This window comes from Marmota monax, unplaced genomic scaffold (assembly GCF_021218885.2).
Source record: "Marmota monax isolate L192 unplaced genomic scaffold, Marmota_monax_Labrador192_F-V1.1 WCK01_AAM20220418_F8-fsc00013, whole genome shotgun sequence".
In the NCBI taxonomy this organism is placed as follows: Eukaryota; Metazoa; Chordata; class Mammalia; order Rodentia; family Sciuridae; genus Marmota; species Marmota monax.
In genome coordinates this window covers 7,699,155-7,718,370 of record NW_026692202.1, presented here as the reverse complement: position 1 = coordinate 7,718,370, position 19,216 = coordinate 7,699,155, and the positions used below count along the sequence as shown (strand labels likewise).

At 34.1% G+C, this 19,216-nt stretch overlaps 2 protein-coding genes across 4 annotated transcripts in view; one reads left to right on the top strand and one right to left on the bottom strand.

Annotated features, from left to right (window-relative positions):
• Grik2 (glutamate ionotropic receptor kainate type subunit 2) overlaps nucleotides 1–19,216 on the top strand; it is a 669,837-nt gene that overhangs the window by 522,395 nt on the left and 128,226 nt on the right. The window lies entirely within an intron of this gene.
• Nucleotides 4,709–6,214, bottom strand: LOC124083961 (casein kinase II subunit alpha-like). Its single transcript, XM_046430728.2, is given in 2 exon segments — nucleotides 4,709–5,176; nucleotides 5,179–6,214. Coding segments are annotated over 2 exon segments (1,170 nt in total). The 5' UTR covers nucleotides 5,996–6,214; the 3' UTR covers nucleotides 4,709–4,823.

Here is a 19,216-nt window from a genome sequence, read left to right as displayed (position 1 = left end):
GAAGTATGAAAATTAGGAGAGTGAATCAATAGAAACCAGAAGATCAAAAATAACTCAGCAATAGCCTGTAGGTATTATGGACTCTCAGAAAAATCCCTATAATTTGAAGGAAGTCAAATGTTCTACAAAATGAAGCTGAATAACCTTTTTTTCTATGCATCCCATGACTCCATGGATTTAAATGTTCACAAATTCTGTCTAGGGTTGTTCTATCTGAAAATTTTGATTTTGCTACATGTTCTAATATAGTCTGTCCATCTAAGAAGAATGGTGGCAAAGGAGGCACTTTAAAAAAAAAAAAGAATATGGTAAATAAAATCCTGGCATATATTAAAAGGAAATGTAAGTGGCATCAAATTCCTAATGTAAATACTTTAGGTCTTCTAAAAAGACAGAGTCTACATTTCATTTTATTGTTCTATTATTTTTACAGTGCTGAGGATTGAACCCAGGGCCTTTCTAGGAGAAATCTATCTATTTCTCCTAGTTCAAACCACTGTCTCATCTCTCCAAGGTTACTGGAGTGATTTAAAGCTCTTTAAAAGGACTCCCTTCCATTTGCTTTAACTTGAGAGCTTAGCTCCTTAGCAGGTTTACAAAGCACAGGTCTGGCTTCTTACTCTCTATTCACTTTCCCTTACACTTGAAGTTCTAGCCAAACTGGTTTGTCTTTTCTGTTTTGCTGTATCCTGAACTCTCACACCTCCTTCTCCGACATTATGCTCATTTTTCATCACCACCCATCCTTTTCAATCTAATTAGTTAGGTTGTTTTTATTCTTGAGATATTTATTTATCCTTCCTATACTCCTAGAAAAATTTCCTAATACTTTTTAAACCAAAATCTACCCAGCCTGGGAAAAATGTTCATTTTTTTCCCCCTAAGTATTCTCTTTTTATTCTCAATTATCATTAAATTATCAATCCAAAATATATTTTCATATTCCCCACCCCCATCCCTGCCACCATGTTCCCATACTTCACTGCACAGCAAGAGGACAGGGATTGAATGAATCTGTATCATTCATTCTTGTATCTATAGCCCTTAGCACTGAATTTGCATATGTCATGGGCTTGTATTGCTTATCATTTGTCTCAATAATATTGCTAAATGATCAGCCAAAACCCCTTAATGATGTGTAATGGAAACCTTTAGTTAGCTTACAGGTAAGGTGGATATTGGGAGCCTAGTATATTGTCTACATTTTGAATAGGCTCAGTTTCTTTTACACTGGAGTCAAAGTCCTTTTTGCAGCAGTTTCTTTGGAAGCTTTATGGACTTTAAATGCATCCGATTGAGTGTGCTTATGATCAAAAAGCCATATCTTCAATTTCTTCTAAAGATGCTGTATGCCTCTCTTTATATTTAGTTATTGTTGCTTTGGAGTATAAATCCTTTATTAACAAGAGAAAGTCAGCCAGGTATGGTGGTGCAGGCTTGGGAGGCTGAGGCAGGAGGATCACAAGTTCAAAGACAGCCTCAGCAAAAACAAGGTGCTAAGCCACTCAGTAAGACCTTGTCTCTAAATAAAATCAAAAAAGAAAAGATAATAAAAGAAAAAAAAGTGTGTGTGTGTGGGGGGGGGGGGGGCGCTGGGTATGTGGCTCAGAGGTTGATTGCCCCTGAATTCAATCCCTGGTACTAAAAAAAAAAAAAAAAGGAATGTCTACAAGGCATTAAATTAAGGCTTAAGGCAACATATTTAATTTGATTCTTAACTAAGTTCAGAAGCTATGTTGAGTTGAGACAATATTAAGAAATTTCACTGGCTTGATACACTAAAGATTAAAAATACTTGCCAGGTGTGGTAGCACACATCTGTAATCTCAACAACTCAAGAGGCTGAGGCAGGAAGATCCCAAGTTCAATGCCATCCTCATCATCTTATCAAGGCACTAAGCAACTTAGTGAAACCCTATCTTAAAGACAAAAAGAGCTGGGGATGTGGCTCATTGGTTAAATGCCCCTGGGTTCAATCCCCACTGCAAAAAATAAAATAAATTAAATTAAATAAACACTTTTATTATCCAACCATACAAATTTTAGCACTTCTCTATTACCTCTAAGTTTTGCCTGCAAACTGGTTAGTTCATTTTTATTTCATTTTCCTCCATCTATTTGTAGTTGTAGTTGTTGTTGTTGTTATTAACATTTTTTCTCATTCTTGTACAACCTTATCATGTGTAGTTAAAGCTAAACAACTGATACATTAAACATTTTGTAATTTTCTTTGGCTATGTCTGACTAAAGCATTTTAGTCATTTCTATCTAATTTTAGTCATTTTCTATCTCAGATAACCATAAGATATACTTTTAAAATACCATCCTTCTGTGTATTCATGGACTTCCATTTTTCTGTCTTCTAATTATTTCCTTTTCATTTGTTCTATGTGCCATAAATCAATGCTACATACTTATATTTTCTTTATGAATGTACTTTATCCTTTTACCAAATTCTGTACGGTTATGTATGAGCAAAACAAATGTTGCCATAAATCAATTTCATTGATGGAAAGAAAACCTGTGACAGAGGGCTTCAGATAGAATGTATGCCATAGGTGTGACTGCTTACAAAGTGTTGTTCTCCATAGATGGGTAAAATGGTTTCTCTCTCTCTCTCTCTCTCTCTCTCTCTCTCTCTCTCTTTTTCCAAAATATGTAGCCTTCTATGACATACCCATTTTAACCCTCTGTTGAAAGGCAATTTATTTAAAAGTCTAGGCAATGGAGATAGGAATGCAAAAGGGTGAATTAATATTCCTGTCTGAGGCAAATAGTTTTATCTTTATCTTTGTTGTTATCTAACAACAAAAGTCTCTCTCTCTCTCTCTCTCTCTCTCTCTCTCTCTCTCTCTCTTCTCTCTCTCTCTCACACACACACACACACACACACACAATAAACAAACACACAATACACACACACACATCTTCCTCTTTAGGAAATCAAAGTACATTCTAAGTATCAGTTCATTAATCTTCATAACAGCACTTAAGAAAGGTAGGAAGCAATTATCATTATACTCATTTAACAGATGATGAAACTGGGCCATAGAGAGGTTAAGTGACTTATTAATTATGAAAGCAGTAGCCAGGGGCTCATAGTATCACAATAAAAGTAATAACCAAAGAGATCAAGGCACAGCCATCATTACTCAGAAGAGCTAAGTACATTAATCATTTTGGCGCACCCACATGACCTCAACTATTTGATCATATTAAGTTTCTAAACGTTTACATTAAGCCATTGATGCAGATAGAGCTACAACAAGTTCTTATAGTTTGTCACTTATTCTGATCTTATCAGTTCAATGATCTCCTGAAATTAAATTGAACTGGGGTGATAGGTTTTGAAGTCTGAATAGCTAGTGTGTCATGCCTGGAATGACTGTTTTGAAAGCTTTAGTGATCTTACTTCTTAAGTACTAGAAAAACATGTCATTTTTAAATTAAGCGATAGAATATAAAAACATGTGCTTAACAACTAGATTTATAAACACATACCATACACCTTGTTCATAATTCTTTATTGTTTAAAAATCATAAATTGTATGTTATTTTTTTAAAATAAAACCAAACGTTTATTTACACCAAAGAATTCCAACACTGGATCTTTCACATATGAAGGACAAAGTATTATATATATACACACAGCAAGGGGTGGCAGGGCTGTAACAACAGTTGATAGTGGCCCACGATTACAGGTCTACCATTTCTGTTTCACTGGAGATAGTGGCTCTGCTCCTGCCTTTTAGATACATTTATAAGACCGAGGAACAGGTCTTCTCATTGGATGGCATGTAAAGGAAGGGAGGGTAGGAGGAAAAGAAGGTAGAAAGCTTAAAATGAAACTCAGCGTGGCCTCACTGCCCATTAGTTCTCAGAGCTGCTATCATGAAACCTACATAGAAAATGTTCTTTTGAGAAAAGCAGTAAACTATGCCCAGTTACCAAGTGACTTCAACATGGCCAAGTCAAAGAAAATGAAAAGATTTTTGCCTTCTCCCTCCTACCAGCTATTGAGCACAGCATGTTGGGAGGTGAAAGGGGAAAAGATCAAGGTAGGAAGGAGCCTGGGAGGGAAGGTATCACAATTTTAAACTAAACTAAAACTAAAATTATAAGTGAGCTGGATTTAGGGTTAGGTCAGTAAGACATGATTCATACTAAACAGAAGTTTTTAGGATCTGTCTGCACTTTGTGTAGATTTTCAACATCTCAACATAAGTAAGACACGCTTCCACTAGAGTCGCCAGGATAACCCCACTGAAGCACTTCTGGAGTAAAGTCATGTAAGTGACCAGCAGTACACTGCTCTTAGATTGGGTCCGACCTGCCTCTCTTCCTTCCTGCCTCCTGAGAAGTTACGTTTTTGTAATCTCTGGAGAAGAGCGTGAGATACAACCCCCCAAAGTGTAGGAAGCAACAGTGGGAATGGGAAGAAATCTCTGCCCAAATGCAGCAGCTGGGATTGAGGCTGGTTTATCTTTGTTCTTTAGTCATGAGGAACTGAATTTGGAAAGGGAGAAAAAAAATCTGTCCGTGAAATATTCCACCTGCAGGTAATTTTTCAGGGAATCCCCTGAGTTATGAAAAGTTCGAGTTAAAAACAAAAAAGAAAAAAAAGTAAAAGAAAAAAGAAAAAAAAAAAGAAAAAGAAAATCAGCCTATTATAATTTTTTTTTTTTATGACTGAACTACTATAAATCCACCGTTCAGACACGGTGCTTCTGAAGTGTTCACCCCTCCCCGCCAGGCGCAAGCTGCATCAAGGAGAAGGTGGACTTCCCCACCTCTGCTCAGGCATCAGGAGACAGATGGGGCCATTACTGCTGAGCACCAGCGGCAGCTGGAACAGGCATCCCCAGGGGGTTGGCAGCAGCAATCACTGGTGAGCCTGCCAGAGGTCCAAGGGGCGATGGGGTTGGCACTGAAGAAATCCCTGACATCATATTGGCGCTGCTGACAGGTGTACTGCCCCCTGGCATGTTAGATGAACCCATTCGAGCCTGGTCCTTTACGACAGTGTAGAAATAGGGATGTTCCATGGCCTCTCTTGCAGTGAGCCGTGACTGGTGGTCATACCGCAGCAGCTTGTCCAAAAAATCCAAGGCCTCAGGGCTGACAAGGTGCTGGTTTTCACTATGTACAAAGCGTTCCCATCGCTTACGAGAGTGCCCAAGATATCATTGAAACGTGGATCTAATTCAATGTTGTATTTGTCAATATAGTCATATAAATCTTCTGTCCCCAGAACCTTGGCTATCCTCACCAACTGATCATAATTATCATGTCCATGGAAAAATGGCTCCTTCCGGAAGATCATACTTGCCAGCATACAACCCAAGCTCCACATATCCAAACTATAATCGTACATCTGATAGTCTACAAGTAGCTCGGGACCTTTGAAGTATCGGGAAGCAACTCTGACATTATATTCTTGGCCAGGATGGTAAAACTCAGCTAAACCCCAGTCTATTAGCCGTAGCTTTCTGTGCTCATGATCAATCATGACATTATGGGGCTTCACATCTCTATGCATAATTCCCATGCTGTGACAATAATCCAGGGCCTTCAGAATCTCATACATGTAAAATCGAATATCATAGTCTGTTAACGTCTGGTACAATTGCTTGAAGTCTGTGTTGTTTACCTGTTCAAAAACCAGGGCAGGGGTTCGTGACACAGGGTCTTTTACAATGTCTGCCAGTGTGATGATGTTGGGACCGCCTCTCAAATTCTCCAAAATCTTTATTTCTCGCTTAATTTTCTTCTTTTTTACTGGCTTGAGAATTTTAACAACAACTTTTTCATTATTTGTGATGTTGATGGCTTCGAATACTTCACTGTATTTACCCCGGCCTAACTTTCTAACCAGCTGATAGTCATCTTGATTTCCCCATTCCACCACATGTGACTCATAATCCCAGTACTCTCGGGGTCTGTGTGTATTGACATCTGTGTAAACTCTGGCCCTGCTTGGCACGGGTCCTGACATGTCAGACAGGTTGGCGGACAAAGCTGAACTTGAGGCTTGAAGATCTGGCAGTCACTGTGTGCAGAGATGGCTGGGGGTAAGACCTTGTTTCAGACCTGTTTTCTTCAAACTGTGGTGGAAGCGGCAGCGGGAGCGGCCGCTCTCCCCTCTCCTCACACAGACAATATGGCGGCGGCGGAGGAGGAGACACACGGCTCGGCCGCCAGCCTCAGGGACCAGAGCGAGCTGTATGTTATTTTTAATACCAAAAGAGCAGTGGTGTTAATACATGAATAGGATATTGTACATTTACTGTAAAAGATTCAATAATTACTTGCTAGCACATGGATAGAAATTGGCTTACATCTTTTTCGGTGTTCACATATTTGCTAGTACTCTACAAGCCCTAATCACCTCCTACCATTATGCAATATACTACAATTTTTGTGATATTTCATTAAGTCCAGGGATGATTTCTCAGTACCTGCTCACAAAAGATTAGTTCTGCTTATTATTAATTTGCCACATAATTTTGTTTCAGGTCATTTTTACTTATTTGAAGTCTGTTTAAGTTTAGTTAATGACATTCTGTTTTCTTCCCAGTATTTTTGGAAAAAGAGTTTTCTAATTTCAGTACTAGTGATATTGTCTCTGTTCCATGGAAACTAATTTAAAATGAAATATTAACAAGATGGTTGGTATATTCACATCAAAGACTCATATATAAAGTCTTTGACATATTATTAGATCTTACCTCCCTAGGTATGTATTATAAACTAGACCATTGCCTAGTGATGTTAAAGGTACTGTTTTATCAGTTAAGTAACTTTAACTTATGGGGACAATGTCTTTACACTAAATTGTAGAAAATGTTGCTGGGCTACAACCAGTAAGGCTGGATAGCATGTATGTCTCATGGAAATACAATCCTTTCCATGGCAGGCAATTATATCACTGTGATAAATAAGAAGTATTGATTTTTTTTTCACTTTGAATTCCTTTTTCTGAAGGAAAAAAGTTAATATTATGACATTAGGGTATTTTTTAAATGTCTTTAAGATATTCATTTATGAGCCAGGTGAGATGGTGCATGCCTTTAGATCCCAGAGACTTGGGAAGCTGAGACAGGAGGATGGCAAATTTAAGGCCAAGTTCAGCAACCTCGTGAGGCCCTAAGCAACTTAGTCTATATCTCAACATAAACCATAAAAAGAGTTAGGGTTGTAGCTCAAGGACAAAGTGTCCCTGGGCTCAATCTCCAGTACTAAAAAAAGAAAGGAAAAAAATCCTTTCATGAATAATTACTAGAGCTATAATGTATAGCACAGCAACTATAGTGAATAATAATGAATAGTGTATCTGGATGTTACTGTAAGAATAAATCTTAAGTGTTCTCAACATAGATGTAGGCAAAAATAAAATATTTATGTCAGGTAATGGACATGCTAATTAGTTTGAGGAAGTCATTAACAAGATGCACCATGTTGTATGATTTAAATATATACAATTTTTCTTTGCCAATCATATGAATACCTTTGGGGAAATTAATTAGTTCATAAGATAAATTACAAAATATTGATTTATTTATGTCAATAATTATCAGTCTGGGTATATTTGAGACCATTAGAGTCACTTATGAAGTTTTCAGAAAATCCTAAGCCTAAGCCTCTGAGTTTGTAAAAAACAACAAAACAAGACAACAAACAACAAACTTGCTTTGCTTATACTATTGTGCAGGCAGAGTTAAGAAGAAATTGAAATGATCCCTTCATTTATTGACACCAATAGTTAATAAATGATTGTATCTACTTTCATTTCTTTCATATTAGGGTGACTCTTCTTGCTTTTTGAAACCCAGACCCCATGATAATTAGTGTAAGGCATGAAACAATGGTAAATCTTCTGACTGAATTTTTAAATTAAACAAGTTATTTACCAGAATTTTGTTTACATATTTTTTCAATGTAGATTTGCTGAAAATAAATAATCTAACTACATGCTCATTTCTGAATCTTTTCCTGGAGCCCTCCAAAAGATAAGCAGAATTGTCATATTATAGGGTCACAAAACAAGTTAGTTCTTTATTCTTCAATGTTGTGTGGTGGAATAAATCCTGACTTTTATTTGTATCATTGGGTGAAACTATATTTTTAAAAATATATGTTCCAAAGAACCTGGAGAGTCAATGCTCTTGTTTCATTTGTACACCTTCATTATATAAATTATATAATGATATAATGATATAATTATATAATTATATAATATAATTATATAATTCTATCATAAAGTGGATGGGGGGGAATTAGGGGAGAGTCCTTTAGGGAGCAGAGAAGAGTCTTAGAAGGGTTACACCTGTGATTGGTGTTTACAGAGTGGAGGGTAGATTAAGACATGTTTCTTATTTTACATTAGAAAGGTTAACTGACATTAAAGTTGATACTTAATTGAGACAAAAGAACTGATATTAATTAGCCTTTTCTGTGGATTTATAGTAAATTGGATTCTGAGCAAGAGCTTTGGGATTGGGGCTCACCTAGTTTTCTTATTGTACTACCTTGTAATTTGGTGAACTACTTCCACTTCTCTCCCTGTTGTAAAAGAACATATCACCCCTTTTAACTGATGAAGGTAAATTACCACACAATTCTAATTTATATCTTACTTTGTGTTATTTGATAATTTCTCAGTATCTCTTGGCAGATCTGAATAAAATGTGCCTCAAACATGAAATTCTGCTTTAACTTGGGTGTTGGAAATTCTGATATAGTTAGGCTTCCAAGCCAAAAGCTTCTCTTGCCAACTTGCTTATCACAAATTGAAAAATAACTATGGATATTTAAAATTCATAGAAAATTTATTTTTAATTTTTTTACATATTGAAATCTACAGATATTTGTATATTTATTTTCCCACATATTTAAATGAATGAAACAAAACTTAAAAACTTTGTTTGATTTAAGGCAAATATATGGGATCAGTTCAGAATAGATTAATACTGTTACCATAATTTTCATCTATACTTGATAATGCTTTTCATTTTCCATGAGATAAAAATCTCACATAATTACCCAGTGAAGATTTTTTTTAGCCATGTAATTTTTCTAAGTCTCCCAAGTAATTTTTTCTTTATGAATGATATTGAGAAATTGATTGTGGGTTGATGCATTACTGTTAGCATTAAATTATAATATCTTGCTTAAAAAATAAAACTGATATTTTAAAATTGTTATAATTTTATTTGTGTCTAATATGGGTTTTGATATAAACTAGTTCCTTTTGAAATGAACATTTAAACTAATTCTTTATTATACATTTGTTTTATTTGCATAAAAGGGAGTTATTTTTACCCAAGAAGTTTGTCTCCCTCCCCATTTTCTCATCTAACACACAATTTATTGTATGTGAGACCTGATCCTATGTTTATTACAGGGATTTGCATAAGGCCTACAGGAAACCAACACCATTTTACTATGTTCCCATTGCAAGAAATAAAATGGTGCCTTTGAGTAAAGCTGCTTCATCAGACACTAGTTTAGCATGCCAAGTTACAGCCATCAATGGTGAAACAGCAGATGTGAAGGCTAGTTGGCATCAAAGCATATGAGTCAAAGACTTTCCTATGGGAAAGAAAGTGCTTCATTACACTTTATCTATAGTGAGAACATTGGTTCTATCAAGCTGTCTGAAAATTAGAATATGATGGGTTTTATTGCCCTAGCTCTGCCAGAGTGAATTCAATAGTTAAAAAGAAAGTGATAACACCATTTGGGGGAATTATAAGAAGTGATTAGAGTTTTAGTGTATTTAAACTTGGAAGAAGCAGCAACTTGTATCTTTAAAAGTACCTTCTCTAAAATATTGGAGGGACAGAAGTTTAATCCCTTTCTAATTGTTACATTTGCAGTGTGTATTAATGCAACTTTGGGGCACTTTAATCAAAGAAAAAAGTTGTGTTTGACTGAGGTGTAAAATATGAGAAACAATGTTTTAATTGCCTTGGAAAGCAAGTGCACCAGGCTGCTGACATCCCGGATACACGGGGATACACCATTGTTCTCTCCCTCCCTTGTCCTCCCTCCTCCAATCTGTTTAAGGACCACTCCTGTTTGTCAGGTCAAAAAGGCAGCTCAAACACCATGTCACACCTCATCAATCTTGGAAGAGAGTGCCCCACAGGGAGTGAGAAAACTGGAAAGTCAGTTAATATTGTGATGTTGAGCGGGCATGTCAAGTGCTGGATAATGGATAATAGTTGTCACTGTATGTGTTTGTAGACACTGGTAAGGCAACATTTTTGAAAGAAAAGTCAAGGACATATTTTGAATGAAAAGAATAAGCTGAGGATATATTATCCAAATTTTGGCATTTACCAAATTTTAATGTTTATTTCTTAGATAAAAATATCTAAAATGAAAAATATGTTTCCTCTATATAAACTGTTGAATTAAAAGCATCATTTAGCATTTTTAAAATAAACATTCAAAGAACCCACTCTCTGATTTGATAAAGCTTTGAGAAAATTATATTTATTGGCATTGTGACTGTGAAAGATCTTTCAGTTATGCTGATTTTTTTTTCTTTTTTTGAGAAAGTGTTCCAACTTTTAGAGCACCAGAAAAGACACAGTTTTGTTGTTGTTGTTGTTGTTTTTTCTTCAGGTAGTTCATTGACTGGAAGAATAATATACCAAAACTTGTATCTGATTCATGTCTGTGGCAGTTCATGTTCCTGCTTTTTTCATGCTTCATGCTTTCTTTTGGGGAGGAAGCTGCTATTTGTTGAGATGCATATTAGAATAATTAGCTTCTTGGGGCAACTGAATTTTCTTTTGTTCATTTGTTTCCCTATTCCTTTGCAAACCCCAAACTAGCAGAAACAACATTTCATTCTCCATTATCAAGAGTTGATTGAATCCAGTTTTCTCTTTCCTTGTAAGATGAAACACAAGGAGGCTTACTATTTTTTTTTGCTGCTGCCATCTTTGATGATCAGGCTCTTATTTAAAGACAGTACAGTATTGATTTTCCCTTTGGGAGAAGCAAGCTGTAAAGTCATGCACCCTAGGAATGCTCAGTGATCTTAGCAGCTCATCATGTATATTCACAAGGAACAAACAGGGTTCATACATCATGTCTGTTTTTATATGCTTCCTTTCAATCTCAGATAGATGATAAAAGGGAAGAAATAAATTTTAGAGTTATTTAGTAGATGTTGGTATGTGAAAACTGAATTAATTCCTTAAAAATACTGCTTAAAAATAGATTAAACATTAAATGGTAAATGCCTTGTCCTTAAAGAGATCTGATTCTATGGCAACTTGAATATCTCTTTATATTGTGATATCAGTATCTGTGGCAGTGCCTAGACTTATTTTATTACCTAATCCATAGTGGTGAGCATTTTTTTTGATCAGCTATATTCTAAGAAATTCTTTAGTAATTTTATGAAGAACTTTCCAGATGACTGAATGTGTCTGCGTGCATGCATACACACATGTATATGAGTAAATGTGCTCTCTAAGAATAAGATATGCTGTCTGAATTGGAGTTAAATTATGGATCATTATATAATTCATTTTTCTTATACCCAGTTTCCATATTAAATCTATTTTAAAGGAAGAATAGTTCAGGGTTGAAAATAAATTATACTTTTACATTTTCTGACAGCATTTGAATAATGCTTCCAATTGTTATTAGCCTATTTTATAAACCATAGCACCAGTGGAGTTCAGTGAAAAGATTTGATTGTCTCTAAAGGTAGGTATTTCATTTATTCAATATTGTAATTACAGCTAATTAGAAGCTACACAATAAATTAGCTCTCTTTGTAGGTCCCTTGACTGTATTCAGAACTCTGTGAGCTTATGTTTCATTTTAATTTATTATACAAATAATCAAATAAAGACCAAAGAATTATAAAATAGCAATAATAGTGTTTATAACTAATTTCAAGTCAATATAATAGTTTAATACAATGATTAACTGCATAGTCTAGGTGATGGCATGAACCCCTACACTACATCTGCCACTCACCAGGAATTTATTTAACATCTCTAGGATTCTGTTTTCTTAATAGGAAACTGGGGGCATATGTATATATCTTTTTTATAGTTAATATAACACTAAACAATATAAACTCTCAATGTCTATTTGTTGCTATTCTTAATATACAGAGCTTAGTGGTTGAATTGTTCAACTTAATGTAACAAATAAAATCATTTACCTCAGTGTAAATAGTTGTAGTCCTGAAAATACAGTTTATTTTTGTTCAATGCCATGATTTAACACTCAATTGCATTCTTGTTTCATTAATAGAGTTTGATTATAGATTACTAATAAATATATTCTTAATTATCCTCTGATAGTGCTGAAAAGATAAAACACAACAGAAAACCATTTTCTTCCATACATTATCTATAGTTCATTTTAATAGATCATTATATTAGAATAGTTTCAGATTTATAGCAAGATTGTGCAGAAATACAGACATTTAGCATCTACTGAAAATGGAGCACTTTCTTATTGCTGATGAGTTTAACATGATGCATCACCACCCATTATCCACAGTTGATATTAGGATTCATACTTGCTGTTTTACATTCTATTGATTTGGCCACATTATGACTGTACTGTGCTATATTATACTACACTAGCATTGTACTGTGCTATAGTATACTGTGCTACATTCCATACTACTACTATACTATAAAATTACTCTGTATGAAACTATAAGGGGAATACATGCCTTTTTATGGTTATTAATTAGTACTTTCTTAGTGCATAGATTTGCTTCAACCAACAGTTCAGAAATTCAAATTTATATTTTAATAGAAGGAAACACCCACTTTTATGAGTTTATTACTGCATTACAGTTCAGTATAATAGTGGGGTTTATTGTGGCATATTTATGAATACATATAACAATTTGCTCCATTTAATTATCCAGTATTCATCTTTCCTTTTCTTCCGCCCTTTCCCAGATTCCTTTCCTCTACTCTACTTTTACTCCTTCTGTTGATTTATTAATTTTAATTGGTGCATTGTGATTATTTACAAAAGTAGAATTCATTTGATATATTTATATAGCATCCTTTGGTCAGTTCATTCCGATGTTCCTCCCATTTCCCATCTCTCCTTCCCCTTCATCTACCCTACTGTTTTCCCTTCTATTTTTATAAAATTCTTTCTTTTTGTTCTTATTTCTCTTGAACTTCTTCATATGACAAAAAAATATATTCAACCCTTGACTTTCTTCATCTGGCTTTATTTCACTTATCATGATGTTTTCCAATTCCATTAATTTACCAGCAAAAATGACTTAATTTTCTTTTTCTTTGAGACTGAATAGATCTCCATTGTGTATATACCACATTTTCTTTATCTATTTATCTGTTGATGGACACCCAGGATGGTTCTATAACTTAGATATTGTGAACTCTGATAATAGAAACACTGGTATGTATCAATGTATCATCATGGAAAGATAATTTCAGCACTTTTTGATTAAATACTCAGAAGTGGAATATCTGGGTTATGTGGTGGTTCTATTTTTTTTTTTTTTTTTTTTAGAAATCTCCATACTGCTTTCCATAGTGATGTACTAATTGCAGTCCTACCTATAATCGACAAGTGTTCCTTTCTTTGCTACATCCTCATCATCATTTATTATTATTTGTATACTTGATGATTGCCATTCTGACTGGGGTGAAATGAAACCTTAGTGCAGATTTGATTTGCATTTTCTGGATTGCTAAGGATTTTGAAATTTTTTTCATATATTTGTTAGACATTTGCATTTCTTCTTTTGAGTAATATCTATTTAATTTACCCATTTATTGAATAGGATATTTTTCTTTTTGATATTTTTTTGAGTTTTAAATATATCCTGGATATTAATTCTCTTCCACAAGAGTAGCTTGCAGAGAGTTTCTTCCTTTCTGCAGTTTTTCTTTTCATACTTTTATTTAGTTTTCTGTGCAGAATATTTTTAATTTAATATACCATTCCACTTTTTCATCCTTGGTTTTATTTCTTGAGTTTCAGGAGTTTTAGTAAGGAAGTTGCAGCCTGCACTTACATATTGGAATGTTGAGCCTATGTTTTCTTCCAGAAGTTGTGATTTTCTATTCTAATTCCTAAGTCTTTGAATCTCTTTGAATTGACTTTTGGCAGGGGGAGACATAGCGATCTAGTTTTATTCTTCTAAATATGAATATACAGTTTCCCAGCATCTTTTTTGAAAAAGCCTGTCTTTTCTCTAAAATATGTTTTCTGGAATCTTTGTCAAGCAAGAGATGTATGTACCTATGAGGATTTGCATCTGTGTCCTCTATTCTATACAATTGGTTTTCATGTCTGTTTTTTTATGCCAATACTGTGGTCAGAAACTTCCGTTTTAAATTGTTCTTCTGCTCTGTGAGTATTAACCTTTGTAATTTTAAGCAATAATCTTTTCTCATATACAAATAATGAATATGATTCATACAGACTACAATATTTTAGAAAAACAGAAAAAGATACCAAAAGTCCAAAGTACAAGGTTAATTCTTAATATCTTCTAAGAATAATGCTTAGTATTTATCTGGAGATGTATTTTGATTTTATTATTTTTTTCTTCTACTTCAGTGTTAAAGACTTTAAACTTTAATACAGCTGAATAAAGTGTCTTAGTTTCAGTGAACATGGATAGTGATGCTTTTATCAGAAATATACTTTCAATATTTGTTATTAAAGAGGAATTTTAAAATGTTTTTATGATATTTTCAGAAATGATGTTTATTTGAGATAAGGTGTATTGCAAAGAGGCTTTTACTAGTTTTCAAACCTATTCCAATCTAGTCATTACAAAATCTCAAAAGCATATTTGTATATTAACATACATGGTTTTTTCCCAGCAGAGAAATCACTTAACTTCACCATCTAAGAACTGGATTTTCACTGTTGACCTTCATTGTATTAACAAAATATCAGAACTGCAATGATTTAAAATGTTAAATTTAATAACATTTTAATCAAATCTTTTAAAAAATCCACAGGTAAATTATTAAATTTATTTGTTTAGGCTTCATAATATAATCTTAATTTCAAGGGAAAGAAAAAAAAAGTTATATAAAAAAGTTGGAATAAACATTTGCCCTTTTTAGTTGAACAATATTAATAAACATTTAGAAGAATTATCATAGGAATAATTTCCTTTGTAGGCTTCAATTTTTTCAGTCTTTCCATTTCTTCTCAACCTAGCTTTCTTGAGCATAATTGACAAATATTACATATAATAAACATATGCAATGTGACTTTTTTATATTTACAAACAATGATAAATGATTGTTACTATCAAGCTTGCATATCCATTACTTTACATTATTGCTTTTTTAGATAAGAATGCATAAAAGCTCCAGTGACTGGGAAGCTGAGGCAGAAGAATCACAAATTGAAAGCTATCCTCAGCAACCTAGTTAGGCACTTAGCAACTCAGTGAGATACTGTTTTTAAATAAAAAATGCAAAAAAGGGCTGGGGATGTGGCTCAGTGGTAAGGGCCCCTGGGTTCAATCTGCAGTACTGAAAAGAAAAAAAAAAAACTTAAAATCTACTCATTAAATAATACATGATTCCCCCCCCATAGCTTTATTAATTTTTTTCAGCTTTTATATATATATCCTGGATATTAATTCTCTTCTACAAGAGTAGCTTGCAAAAGATTTTCTTCCTTTGTGAAGGTAAAATGACATATAATAAAATGCACATATTTGAACTATGAAATTTGATCAGTTTTGACATGTATTTAACCAATACAATCAATATAAAAACCATTTTCAAAACATTTTTTATTTGAAATTTAAAATTATGAAGACTGTGTTTCCTGAATGATTTATTTTGTTAGAAATCAATTACCTGAAGATATATAGAATCCCATCCACACATGTCAACTATTTCAAAATTAAATGGCACATTTTATAAATATCTCAGAGGTCAAGGAAGAAAGCACAAGAAAAGTAAATAAAAAGTGCTTTGAACTAAGTGATAATAAGAGCTTAAAATATCATATCTTTGGGATAAAACAGTACTCAAATGAATATTTATATTTAACTTAAAGTATTTGTTTTCAGAAAGAATCTAGAATAACAAACAGATTAGTTTCAAATTATGTAGTAGGAAGGAAAATACATGAGTAGAAGTAGAAATGTATGAAATAAAGAAGAAATAATATAGATAAAATTTGATAAAAATCAAGCAACTCTAATCAAGAAAATAGCAAGAACTTAAAAATTAATATCAATGGAAATAGAAGTATGTAAATAATCCTATAGATGCAAAACAATATGTTAAGATAATATTACAATTGTATGCCAACATATATGATAGCTTATATGACATGGTCTATATTAAATAAGAATTCTTGTGTTGCTGAGAAGAAAATGTATTCAGTCATTGATGGATAAAAGATTCTACATGTCTGTTAATTCTAAATTATCAATTATATTTTTCACTTCTATAGCTTCTTCATTTAGTTTTTGTTTGGAGGATCTATACAGTGGTTTGTTTGGGATGATTTGTTCCCTTACTTCTTCATGTTGTTTGTGTCTCTACTCATTTAACAGTGTGGATATGAGGCAGCAGAGTTTCTACCCTGTGGACTTATAGTGTCCTTGAAGGTTTCTAGTATCTCACTCTTTAGGGGCAAACAAACAATAACAATAACCAATGAAAACAATATACAGCATTAAACCAAATAGTTCCTACTATTATGTCTACAATGTTAATTATCACAATAAAAAAAGTATATGATCAGTTATCACCTACAATAAAAACAGCAAGTTTGCAAAAAGGTTTATAATTTCAAATGGTGAACAGGGAGAGAACAGAAATAAATAGGATATGATAATTATGAGGGAGAAGGAAATAAGAAAAAATAAAAAAATAAATAAATGAAGAGTAAAAGAGAGAACAATATAGATTGTTAGCAGAAGAAAAGAGACAAGGGAAACAGGTAGAAGAAAAATATATATATAAAATTTTTAAAAAAACTTTAAAAATGAAAGAATACAAAACAAAATTAAAATACACATGTATAAATGTCCATGTACCATCAAGGTCACAATTAAACAGAGAAAGAGAATTTTTATACAGAGATATTGGTGAAAAGTTAAAGAATTCTTTCCATTGAAGTTCAAAAGATTCTCAGTTTCTCTTCTCAGCAGTTTTAGGTAGGGTCTTCTAAAGCATGTTTTTCCACCCTCTGGATTGCTGGAGTGACAGAGGTAATCCCATAGGTGGAATTCCTGGAGGCAAGGGTTGGATTTAGGTGGGCTCCAGGCTCTTTGCTGAATGGCACTTGGTCTAAAGATTTTAAATCAGCACACTTCCAGCATCCAGTACTTGCTGGTCCATGGTGGAAGTTCATACCACAGGGATCTCCCCTCGGTTCCACTCATGTGGTGGGTGACTCAATTCTTAGTTTCTTCCCTCACTGTGGAACCCCATGTTTCCTGATCTTGGTTTCAGTCACTAAACAATCTCTCCCGCCCCCACCCTTCCAAGTTCCTAGCCAGATGCATCTCTCCCAGCCAGTCCATAAAGCAGTCAGATTGGAGGGGGAGGGGTAGAGCTGGGTGGGTTTCTATTACCAGTTGTCTCCTATGTTAACATCTCTCTACCTTTGATTTTTTCTTGGTCATTTAAGCATCCTCTATATACTGCAGCAGTATGTTTACTCCAAAATTCATGATTATTAAACATAGTTACCAATCTGTATGTTGGGTCTCCAGATGATATTAATCTAATAACTGAAATTCTATATTATTTGACCAATACCTTCTCTTTGGCCCCATCTCTTGGTCCTTGGTAAATACCTGTCTATGTATCTATGAGTTCAACTATTTTCAATATTATATATGAGTGAGATCATGCACTATTTATGTTTCTGTGTCTGGATTATTTAATTTAGCATAATGTCCTTCATGTTCATTTATGTTATTGTAAATAGCACAATTTACTTTGTTTTAAAAGCTGAATAATATTCCAATGTATTCATACATGCATATATTTTTATCCAGTCATCAATTAATGGGTGCTTAGGTTCCTTCTATATGTTGGATATTGTGAGTAATGCTGCAATGAACATGTCAGTCTTTCCATTTTATGAATGAGAAGTCACCTACATGTTTGTATTCCTCTCACAAAGAGTTCACATTTAATGCATTTGGGTTAGAATTCAGTGATCCTATGAAGTTGCTCAGGATTACTAACATAACTTATTCATTCCTGAAGTCTTTAAATATTTTAACTCATATTATTCAGTTATTCTATTTTTGTTCTCTTTTCTTCTATTCAGAGGTGCAATGGAGTCTTGCTCTTTTGCCCAGAATTGTCTCCAACTCCAGGGCTCAAGCACCTCACCCACCTCACCCACCTCAGCCTTCTTCATGTGTTCTTATACAGATGTTTGTTTTTTTTTTATTTTTCTTCTTCTTCTATTAGTCTTCTCTTTCAACAGTAGAAATTAAGACCAAGCCTAACTTTAGCAATAAGTAGAATAAAAAACAAATTAGGACTTCCTATTTTTAGAGTGGAAAGAGATAACAATATAAGATAATCATGATTGAGAATAGTGAAAACAACCAGTTTTAGGGTCTAGCTGGCTCATTTTACAATCTTAGGCATATGTTTCAGAAATGACACCCCAATTTCTCAATGGTGATTATGATGACAGCATTGTGGACAATGGTGGTGATTGTGACAGAGGCCCCCTTGGAATTTAGGGCAAACACAGGAGCAATTTATGTCTGTGAGAAAAGAATAAAATATTTCTTTTTTGGGGGGGCGCAGTACTGGGGATTGAATTCAGTGGCATTCAACCACTGAGCCACATTCCCTAGCCCTATTTTGTATTTTTATTTACAGACAGGGTGCACTGAGATAACAGGCACATGACATGGTGCTCCCGGCTATGAATTGAAATATCTTTAAAATGACCATCAGAAGTCATTTTCAAGCTTGGCACAGTGGCACATGCAAGTAATCCCAGCAGCTGAGGTAGGAGGATCTAGAATTCAAAGCCAGTCTTGGCAAAAGGAAGGCACTAAGCAATTCAGTGAGACCCTGTCTCTAACTAAAAATACAAAATAGGACTGGGAATGTGGCTCAGTGGTTGAGTGCCCCTGAGTTCAATCTCTATTACTCCAACACCCACAGCCCCAGTCATTTTCAAGAAGGCAAATCAACTATCAGTAGCAAGAGGGAAA